Source organism: Hemitrygon akajei, chromosome 3, assembly GCF_048418815.1.
Source record: "Hemitrygon akajei chromosome 3, sHemAka1.3, whole genome shotgun sequence".
In the NCBI taxonomy this organism is placed as follows: Eukaryota; Metazoa; Chordata; class Chondrichthyes; order Myliobatiformes; family Dasyatidae; genus Hemitrygon; species Hemitrygon akajei.
Window position 1 is genome coordinate 100,992,670 of NC_133126.1, and position 12,012 is coordinate 101,004,681.

Consider the following 12,012-nt stretch of genomic DNA (forward strand, 5'->3'; position numbering starts at 1 on the left):
GGTCGCCACAAGATCACATTTTTTGCTCAGTTGGTGATAGGTCTGAACAACTGAATGTCTTGACCTTATCTGCATGTTTTTATGCATTGAGTTGCTGCCACATGTTTGGCTGATTAGATATTTGCATTAATGTGTCTGATAAAGTGGCCACTGAGTGTGTATCTGTCAGTTCTCCTCCAAATCAGGTACCAGTGTACCTCATCTTTGCCATTGTTGGGTTAGAATTCCCTATTTGTTTTTAGGAATATCTTCACAGTGATTGCAGTGATTCAAAAGTTGACTCAAACTGTTTGCAGTAGTAGATGGTGAATGAATGTCCTTTTTACAACAATAACAATATCCCAGGAATTTAAAAAAATCATTGTCAGTGTTAAAAGAATTTGAAAGGTAGATAATTATTTCCTTGGGATATTGAGATGGACAAATGGATTTGAAGTACAGGTCATCAGCAAACTCAGTGAATGCTAAAACAGTTTTGAGCAGAGGAACGATCTACTGTTTCTAATTTTTGGAACAAGCGGAGAATTGTTACTACATTCAGGATAGAGGGTGAATTGATAATTTTCCTGTTTTCCACATGATTTAACTTGTGTATTTATATATAAATACTTACAAATATATTAATATTTGCAGTATTTATTTTGTAATTTATAGTAATTTTATGTCTTTGCGCTGCTACAAAACAATGAATTTTGCATCTTTTAAGACAGTGCTAGATAATAAATCTGATTCTGATACTTAAGTATGTCCCTGTAGAGATTTATTTTGCAATCAGTTTACTTTTGCCAGACGATTTTTTTATATTAGAAATACAGCATAATAACAGGCCCTTCTGGTCCAACGAGCCTGTACCCGCAATTACACCTATGTGATCAATTAACCTTCTAACCCTAATCTTTGGAGTGTAGGAGAAACCAGAGCACTGAGGAAGCCCAGGTGGTGACAGGGAGAACGTATAAGCTCATTACAGACATTGGTGGGAATTCAACCCAGGCCACTAGTTGCTCCGCACTTTGCCCTCCAGATTATATTGGATTTTCATTATTGTGTCTACACAGTGGTATATTGTAATTTTTTTTTACTTTGCTACATTTTTGTAACAAACGTGCATACAATTTAGTTTATTATACAACTGAGGTATTAGTATTACAAACTATTACCAGTTCAGGAGATATTTTGTCTTTGTCAGACTCTGAAAAACTATCCTGTCCCTTGGGTCTTTACCTACACATGACAGATAGTTTCCTTTCAGGTCCCTCTCCAATTCTTTCTTAAAGGTCACCAGTGACCTGAAAGGGGACCTATTGCAATTGACCCTAGATCACAGCAACTAACTGCATTACAAAAATAACACTCATCTTTCCCTTCTTTCCTCCTACCCTCACCATTCTATTAAGTATTATCCTAAATACAGTAAATTCCAGTGAATAAGCCAAACCCCCCCCCATTTTCAAGATTAAAACAGTGACTTTTTCATGTTACCTTTGTATAAGTTGACCCCTTTTGTAGAGGTTTTTGATTTAACCAGAAAAGATCACAAGATATCACATGCTGGTACTCTGCTGGATCTGGGGCCTGGAAATTTTGTGAACCAGTACCTGCTAAGAAAACAGGCCTACACATTGTAGAGCGTTATAAGCAAATTCTTAATAAATATATCAGGGAGGGAAGTTTTGGATTAGGTTCCCAATGGTAAAGAATCCTCTGAAATGTAACCCCCGTGAAACCATTTAGCGCCTATCGTAATCTCGTTAAAACATAACATGGGGTGGCAGGATCAGTATGTGTACTCAGTATTGAGTTTGCAACCACCACGTACAAAAGATTAAAATGAATGCGATATGATGCTATCTTCAAGCTGAAGGTTGTTGAATTCGCTAAAGGAACAAATAATTCTGCAGCTGCTAAGAAATTTAGTGTAAACGAGAAACAAGTGAGAGAGTGTGGAAAGGCAGAGGACACGCTGAGGGAAATGCCAAAAATAAAATGTGCAAACCGCGGGAAAACATGCCAGTGGCCAGAACTCAAAGAAAAAGTTTTAGAATGGGTGAATCATGAGCGATTGTCTGGATACATTGTTACCAGATAAATGATTTGAGTTCAAGCATTGAAATGGGCCAAAAAACAGTGAGATTGGCGAAAATTTCAAAGCTATACGAAGTTGGTGCACCCGATTTATGAATAGACGTGATCTTGTGTTGAGACAAAAAATAAAGATTGCTCAGAAAATTCCTGCGGGGTGTTGTTTATGCTCAAGAACGCTGCTGGATGGACAAAGCAGGTTGCTTAAAGTGGGTTAAAGAGGTGTGGCGTTGACATCCTGAAGGTTTCAGGAAGGAAAAGTCACTACTTGTCTGGGACATGTTCAAAGCGCATTTGTCAGATGCGACAAAAGCAGCGTTGAAAGCTGAAAATACAGACATTGCAGTCATCCTCAGTGCTTCAGCCACTAGATGTGAGTTTAAACAAACCATTCAAAGAATTCATGCCTTGACAGTGGAATGAATTTGACTCAAAAACAGACAATAACTACAACCTGTCTTCCGTGTATTCATTTTTCCAAAGTTGGCACCCTCTGTATAAGCCGACCCCCTAATTTTACAACCAAAATTTAAGGCCAAATTCTCGGCTTATACACCGGAATTTATGGTATGTATTCACACCATATTCTAGATTTTTTTCTTAATTATTTTAGGAAAAATCCTGTGATTATTGTTATGGACAGCTGGTGTTCAGTTAATAATACCATAAGACATAGGAGCAGAATTAGGCCTTTTGCTCATCGAGTCTGCTCCACCATTCAATCATGACTGATCCTTTTTTCCACTCCTCAGACCCGCTGCCCAGCCTTTTCCCCATAACCTTTGATGATGTGCCTATCAAGAACTTATTAAGCTCTGCCTTAAGTACACCCAATGGCCTGGCATCCACAGCTACTTGTGGTAACAAATTCCAGAAATTCACCAATCTTTGTTAAAGAAATTTCTCCACATCTCTGTTTTAAGTGGACACCGCCTCTATCCTGAGGCTGTGCCCTGTTTTCCTAGATTCTCCACCATGGGAAGCATCCTTTCCATATCAACTCTGTCTAAGCCTTTCAAAATGTGAAAGGTTTCAGTGAGATCCCCCTCATACTTCTAAATTCCAGCAAGTACAGACCCACAGCCATCAAACGTTCCTTGTTCCCAGAATTGTCTTTGTGAACCTCCTCTGAACCCTCTCCAATGCCAGCTCATCTTTTCTTAGATGCTGGGCCCAAAAACTGTTCATAATACTCCACGAGGCCTCACCAGCCTTATAAAGCCTCAGTGTCACATCCCTGCTCTTGTATTTTAGATCTCTTGAAATGAAAGCTAACATTACATTTGGCTTCTGCATCGTTGACTCTACCTGCAAGTTAACCTTTAAGGTGTTCTCAAGGTCTCCCAAGACCCTTTACATCTTAGATTTTTGGATTCTCTCCCCTTTTAGAAAATAATATGCGCATTTATTTCTACTACCAAAGTGCATGACGATGTATTTTTCACCATTGTATTTCATTTGCCACTTTCTTGCCCATTTTCCTAATCTGTTTAAGTCTTTCTGCAGCCTTCCTGTTTCATCAGCACTACCTGCCCCTCCACCAATCTTTGTATCATCTGCAAACTTGGCAGCAAAGCCATTTATTCCATCATCTAAACCATTGATATACAGCATAAAAAGCAGCAATCCGAATGCCGACTGCTGCAGGACACCACTGGTCTCTGGCAGTCAACCAGAAAAGTATCCTTTTATTCCCACTCTCTGCCTCCTACCAATCAGCCAATGCTCTAACCATGTCAGTAACTTTCCTGTCGTACCATGGGCTCTTAACTTGGTTAGCAGCCTCATGTGGCACCTTGTCAAAAGGCATTATGAAAGTCCACATATACGATATGCATCCCTTTATCTATCCTACTTGCAATTTCTTCAAATAATTCCAATAGGTTTTTCAGTTAAGATTTTCCGTTAAGGAAACCATGCTGACGTTGTCGTATATTGCCCTTTGTCACCAAATACTCCATAACCTCATTCTTAACAATTGACTCCCAACATCTTCCCAACCACTGAGGTCAGGTTAACACAAGAACCTGAAAAGAGAATTTAATTCTGCAGGAATTAAGCTTGTATGATCAATCAAATCTTTTTTCCGATTTCCTGTTATCAACTTTTTTTCCCTTAAATACCTTCACAGTATTCAGTGGCTTCAGTAGTTTTTTTTGGCAAATTAAGTGAAATTCAAATTGCAGGATCTTGACCCAAACCATCAATAATTCATTTCCTCCCACTGAGTTCTTCCAACTGATTGGTGCTCCAAAAACAGTCTGCTTAACTCAAATTGTTTAAATCGAAGTAGATTTAAAATTCAATTGCCTCAGAACCAGCCACAAAGCCTGTACTTATTAAATTGATGTGATACCCATGGTTTTTGTGTGTGAATTCACAAATCTGGAATTGTGGACCAGAAATAATTTATTTGCAGTGATCAGAATCTCTCACAAGCAACTTACTAAAGGCATTTACCTGTGTAACAGATTTTTTTGTTAATGTAATGCTACCAGTAATTGACTATAAATAGACAAAGCTTATTTTTTTGTGTTTGAGAGCCAGGTTGAATATCTTTGAAGCTTTTGATCTCCTACTACGATAACAAAATGCAAACATGATATTGAAATGAGAGGTTGAATGGACAAGGAAAACAATGCATAATAACTCATTAAGTGCTGTATTTTGTTGGTAAGAAATGTCTAGATAACACTAAATGTTTCGTGTCCTTTGAGATACTGTCACACTTGCTGTGTAACTCCAGTATTGCTGGTTCTGCTTATTTAGTTACATGTGGTTTTACAGTTCTCTATGCTTTACAAATACTCTGAACTCTTTCATGCAAAATTGCAAGGAATCACTGATGTACCTTTTGCAGTTGTACTTTTGGTGGCTATAGTTCAACTTTTTTTTTTGTTTTCAAAACTTTCAGATATAAATTGATTCACCAGTCACCGGTCTCAGACCCAGCCACACCAAATAAGTGTCAATATGGAAGAGTCTTAAGTGTTTCCGCTGATAGTATTGCTGTATGTGCTGATGTAAGCAAAGTTTCTCACAAAAAGCAGTTGGATGTGTTGGCTCAGTTGTACTCTGTCTGTATCTCTGGTAAGTGAATAAGTTTTTCAATGATAAACAGAAGAAAGATGAGGATTTTTTTACATTGGAAATGATGATTTGGGATGTATTAACCAAATGTGAATTAGAAACAAATTCTTTTGTAACAGCCAAAGGGGCTTGATGTACTTATCAAAATGAAAACCATGCAGAGGTGTAGGAAATCAGGATTTAGTGGGCAAATCTCAAAAGCCAGTATGGACCAAATGGTCTCTCTCTGTTGTGAATACACAAGTAAGTTTGTGTCTTAAGAAAAATTAATTTATGATAAGGTTATGAAATATAATGTATACATATGTTTGTCTGAATGTAATATATGTGGTGGGAGAATATTCTAATCCTGTCCAATTAAAACCTCCAGGTATAAGACTTTGTCCTAGTGTATTTAAAATGCCCTGTAGCTCTCCATGTGGGGAATTATTTATTTTGGATGTTTTCATAAGTTGTTGATGCTGGCTGTACATTTCCTCTAGTGCCATTGCTGTGATCAGAAGCTCACCATTTAGGGAATCTTGTGAAAGACTGTTGTGTTACCTTGATGAAATACATCAAATGTCTAAGGAGTTTCAGTTTGGTATTCTATTTTGTTTTGTCCTCCTTCAGACCAGATCCATCCTTTAACAGAATTATTGCCAGATTCAGGTTTATTATCACTGATTTAGGTGATGTGAAATTTGATGTTTTGCTGCAGCAGTAAAGAACAAAGACAGAAACGTTGCAAACTAAATAGTCCAAAACACAAAGATAACAAGATGATGCTCATGGGTTCACAGATGGTGGAGGGGAAGAAGCTGTCCTAAATCACAGAGTCTGAGTTTTCAGGCTCCTGTACCACCACCTCAATGCTAGTAGCAAGAAGAGGATAATGAGGGTGCTTAGTGATGAATACTGCTTTCCTGAGGCATCACCTCTCGAAGTTGTTCTCAATGGTGCGAGGATTATGCCCATGGTGGAGCAGGCTGAGTCTCAACCCTCTACAGTGGGGTTTCCCAACCTTTTTTTTAACATCATGGAACTTTACCATTGACCAAGGGTCCATGGACCCCAGGTTGGGAACCCCTGCTCTACAGCCTTTTGCACTTCTGTGCATTAGTGCTTCCATACCAGTCTGTGATGCAGTCTGTCTGTTAGCATGCTTTCTACTATGCACATACAGAAATTTGTAAGATGTTTGGTAACGTAACAAATCTTAACAAACACCTCAAAAAGTAATACTGTTGTTACTGCCTTTTCCTCACATTCCTCAATTCTTTTGCCATTAAATAACATATCAACCTCATTCTTGAATATATTTAATGACTTGGCCTCCAGTGCCACATTTATTAAAGAATTCTACAGCTTTACTATCTTCTGATGAAAAAATTTCTGTTGGTCTTCATTCTAAATGGTCTGCTCCAAGTTCTGAGACTGTGAACCCTGCTTTTACTTTCTGTTGGGAATTCTTTCCTTTTATCTTCTCTGCCTTTTAGAGTTTTTGTATCTGTGAAATCTTTCTTCTATGCTTCAATGAATATAGCCTTATTCTAATCTCTCCTCATACATCCTAGTCTTATCATCCTAGGAGTTAGCCTAGTAAGCTGTTGTTGAATTCTGTCCATGGCAATAGCACTATTCCTCAGAGAAGTATACTAATTCAATTCAATTCAATAAAGCTCTCAGACAACAATAGACAATAGGTGCAGAAGTAGACCATTTGGCCCTTCTAGCCTACACCACCATTTTGAGATCATGGCTGATCATCTACTATCAATACCCGGTTCCTGCCTTGTCCCCATATCCCTTGATTCCCCTATCCATAAGATACCTATCTAGCTCCTTCTTGAAAGCATCCAGAGAATTGGCCTCCACTGCCTTCAGAGGCAGTGCATTCCAGACCCCCACTACTCTCTGGGAGAAGAAGTTTTTCCTTAACTCTGTCCTAAATGACCTACCCCTTATTCTCAAACCATGCCCTCTGGTACTGGACTCTCCCAGCATCTGGAACATATTTCCTGCCTCTATCTTGTCCAATCCCTTAATAATCTTATATGTTGCAATCAGAGCCCCTCTCAATCTCCTTAATTCCAGCGTGTACAAGCCCAGTCTCTCTAACCTCTCTGTGTAAAGACAGTCCGGACATCCCAGGAATTAACCTTGTGAATCTACGCTGCACTTCCTCTACAGCCAAGATGTCCTTCCTTAACCCTGGTGAGCAAAACTGTACACAATACTCCAGGTGTGGTCTCACCAGGGCCCTGTACAAATGCAAAAGGATTTCCTTGCTCTTGTACTCAATTCCCTTTGTAATAAAGGCCAACATTCCATTAGCCTTCTTCACTGCTTGCTGCACTTGCTCATTCACCTTCAGTGACTGATGAACAAGAACCCCTAGATCTCTGTATTTCTCCCTTACCTAACTCTACACCGTTCAGATAATAATCTGCCTTCCTGTTCTTACTCCCAAAGTGGATAACCTCACACTTATTCACATTAAACATCATCTGCCAAGTATCTGCCCACTCACTCAGCCTATCCAAGTCACCCTGAATTCTCCTAACATCCTCATCACGTCACACTGCCACCCAGCTTAGTATCATCAGCAAACTTGCTGATGTTATTCTCAATGCCTTCATCTAAATCGTTGATGTAAATCGTAAACAGCTGTGGTCCCAATACCGAGCCCTGTGGCACCCCACTAGTCACCACCTGCCATTCCGAGAAACAGCCAGATGGAATCTCATCAAGGCTCTGTAAAACAGTGGCAAGGCATTTTCACTCCTGTGCTCAAATCCTTTGCTCTGAAGGCCAACATAGGATTTCAAGGATCGACTTTATTCACCATATACATTTACATGTATTAGGGATTTGCTGTGGTATTTTGGTCAGGGCATGACATGCAACAAAAAACAACATTCAACAATTATAAAGAATTTTATAAAAAGTAACATTAGAGGTTAAAGGATGGATGTGAAATGTGTATAAATATGTAAATAAGCTAGCTGTTGGTGTAGTGGCATCAGTGCTGGACTTTCAGGCAAGTGGTCCTGTGTTCAAACATGGCTGGCTCCTTGTACACTTTCCATCCATGCTGGATTGAGCATCGAGCTAACGACTTGGCTTCATAGGTAATGCTAAAGGGACAGCGAGTTTGAAACCTGAGGCATGTAGAGGAACAACAAATACATAAATACTTGCATGTGTTTAAAATATAAACAGTATTATAAAAAGTGGTTTTAAGTGTCTACAGTGAAGTGATGGAGGTAATAGAGGAGGGTGGGAAGACCAACTGGAGTGGTTGATTAGAATAATTGATAACTTTTAATATACTGTGAAGCTTTTTTTAAAAAGCCCGATAGCACTTTCCAGAAGGGAGCTTTTGGAAAATTCAGTTTGCGGTGTGCATTGTGTTCGCAATAATTTTTCCTACCACCTTCTTTGTCCTGGACATATACAAGGCCTGCAGTAATGGTAGACTACAGCCAGTAATTTCTTTTGCTGATGTGATAGTTCGCTGTAGTTTTCAAATGTAGTGAGAGGATGCTGCACCAAACCAGAGAGGATGCTTTCTATGATGGCAGTGTAGAATTGCACCAGTATGTTCTGGGGAAGATGGAATTTTACCAATTTGATGTCCTCTGCCAATCCTGAATGTTTGCTTTCAGTGATGGACATCCAAGTACACATTGCACCTTTTTGCTAATTGATTGTCATTTGGATATATTTTTGTTTTTGGAACCAAAATGTAACTAGAAAATGTTGCATTTAGTTCCCTCGTCCAAATCATTGATATACAGTATATGGTGAATCAATATGGATGAAGCACTGATTCCTGTGACACCCCATAATAATTTGTAACCCTCAGGCTCGGCCAGCATGTGTTCGTTTAGGGGAAAACAACTTCTGGCCCCACCAAACTGAGATACCGTGTTTGTGTGGATGCTGCGTGATGTGTTGCTGGGTTACAAATCCGCACTGCAAAATATCAGATAGTACATCATATGCAATTAAATGATTGAACTTTATAAATCTTAATCTGGATAGAGGGTTAGTAAAGAAAATAAAAAGTAAAAGGCCCCATTTTAAGGAAAAAGACTATTGTGCATCCATCGTTAGAGTTCACTGTTCTTTCATTTGTTCACATCACCCTCCAATCATAGCCGGCCCTCGCACCCTTGCTCTTCAATCCACTCCGTACGCCGGTGGTCTTCTGACTCTCTCCATTCGTGTCGTCTCTCTCCATCACTCCCTAACGAAAGACCGCGAAAAATCCGGCTCCCAGATACACAAGAAAGAACAGCATTTCTTCCATTGGATAACATATATTCCAAAGTCCCATTATCTCTAGCCATAACCCGAACGTTGCTGCCACAGAGAAACCATTACCTTAAAGTGGAACATTACATAGAAGCCATTACATTATCCTTAGCAGTGAAGCCTCACTGTGTGTTACACTCTCCCCCCCACCAAATTTGGTCATGTCCTCATGACGTTGAGATAATTCGCCAACCCTTCCTGCAAAACACAAAGCCCAGTCCAGATGTAAAAGGCAGTGACATAGCTCCCCAACACAGTAGGGGTCACACTCAGTTCCCCTGGGGCTATGTAGGACAGCCTATCTGGGGATCTCCTAATTCTCTGAGACCTCTGCACCCCCTCATCTAACTCAATGGGAGAATGGCTGTGAGTGTCTTCCTCTATCAATGGGGAGTTAGTGAAAGGCAGCATATTCTACAGAACCCGAGGAACGAGCGCAAAGCGCTCACAGTTTGGTGTCATGGCCAAGTAGTAACCACCCTTTTTCCTATAGTTTCTCCCTGACTTGTCTCACAGGGAACAGGTGTGCCAAGGGCATTCCCCCGAGGTCTTTTGGAGTGTGTACTAAGAGGGCCTCCCCCTCAGGCACTCTGGGAAATATGGGGGTCGCAATCACTCTTGCTACCTCCATGGGCCGGACCACCAGTGGCTTCGACTGGGTGAACCACACAGTGCCTCGTTTAAATTTGGTATCGGGCCATATGCAGTCACGTACTTCCTCAAAAGCAGCTTGAAACACCGGGTGCACAGACAATGTCCCTAGAAAGTTCTCCCAAGCTTTCTCCTTGCAGGCCCCCATAGTCTCCTCAGAAACAATAGAACTCTGGCTTTGAAATCTCTGCCCTCAGCTATGGGAAACCCAGCTTGTGACTCAGCCTGCTCGGCTACCTTCTCCTCCCTAAAAGTATGGACAGGCCATGGCCCCACCTCACCTTGGGCACTGATAGACGCTGGCAGTCCCACTGCCGTTTTGTCAGCGCTAGTCTGAAGTGAAACAAGGTCTGAGCCTGTCATTTTATCAAAACTTTGTGCTACAATTTCAACTTTGCCAATAGCTTTAACCGTATTAACAATTCATCTGGGGTACGAATATCCACCTCACTCAACATGCATGCAGTAGTTACCAGTAACCCCATGGAGGCGCACCACCGCTCCAGCAGCATCCATACCAGCACAAATTTAAACACACAACTGGTTCAATGCTCAGGGCAATCACGCAGCATCTCTCGTAATCAATCCCAGATGAGCCCCCACAATTGTAACCCTCCGGCTCAGCCAGCACATGTTTGTCTAGGGGAAAGCAACTTCTGGCCCTACCAAACTGAGAAATCTTGTTTGTGTGGATGCTGTGTGATGTGTTGCCCGGTTACAAATCTGCACTGCAAAATATCAGACAGTATATCATATGCAATTAAGTGTAAATCTTAATCTGGATAGAGGGTTAGTAAAGAAAATAGGAAGTAAAAGGGCCCATTTTAAGGAAAAAGTCTATTGCACATCTTTGGAGCTCACTGTTCATTCATTTGTTCCGGTCGACCTCCAAGTGTAGCCAGCCCTCAGACCTTCACTCCTCAATCCACTCTGTACGCTGGTGGTCTTCCGACTCTCTCCACGTTTTTAAATAATGTGGTTGCCTACAGGACTGTTTTTGAATCTAAAGAATTTTGGAAGATGCCTACCAATGTATTCCTTATTTTCAGGGCTGCTTTCTTTATTTCTCTGGAATGTAGCAAATCAGGCTTAGGATTTGTCAGATTTTAGTTCCATCAATTTCTCTAGCACTGTTTCTGTAGTAATGCTGGGCATCCTACAGATGGAGGACTTCTAGCACGGATGGAAAGTGTGCAAGGAGCCGGCTATGTTCGAACCCAAGACCACTTGTCTCATTGTCTGGCACTGATGCCACTGCACCACCAGCCAGCCTATTTATGTATTTATATACATTTTATTTCATAATCCATCCTTTAACCTCTAACATTATTCTGGGTTTTGTTGAGGAAATTTACTGTGAGTAATGTCTTTCAGGTCTGGAACTAGTGAGTCATTTTTGCCGATGGTACATGGTACTGTGTAATGAGTATAGGGTTCCTTGAGTTTGTCGTAACCTGGAGAGATAGTGGGGATCAGTTCCCACTATTAAATGCTCCCAATGATATGTGTCTCAAATAGCCAAGTTTGGCTCCTGGCCTTCACCTGTGACTTAGCTACAAAGCCCAGCAGAACAATTTCCACTGCCAGGAAATAGGCCAATGGCAGGTTACTGGTGCCTTAAAGCCATCAGACAGATGGGTCTCATCAGCTGTGGTTAGCAGCTCATCTAGGAGAAGGAAAACTGATATTAAATCTATGCTGCCTTGTGGCTACATCCACTCTTGGGGAAGGCTTTGGGAGTAAATTCATGAGGAAAAATCTGGAGCTGTTGTCCGTTGAGTTCAGTGCTAACTGGCAACTCTTATAACACCACTGGTGTAGAACTATATCAATCTTTGCTATTCCTTTGGATTCATCAGCTGCATGGAGAAAGGGAGCCTGCTGCAT

General features: G+C 40.7%; 1 protein-coding gene across 2 annotated transcripts in view; it reads left to right on the forward strand.

The window, feature by feature from the left end:
* cdan1 (codanin 1) overlaps positions 1-12,012 on the forward strand; it is a 217,538-nt gene that overhangs the window by 18,604 nt on the left and 186,922 nt on the right. For both annotated transcript variants that reach the window (XM_073040499.1, XM_073040500.1), the window contains exon 4: positions 4,997-5,172. In XM_073040499.1, the coding sequence (XP_072896600.1) occupies positions 4,997-5,172 (176 nt within the window). The remainder of the gene's footprint in view (positions 1-4,996; positions 5,173-12,012) is intronic.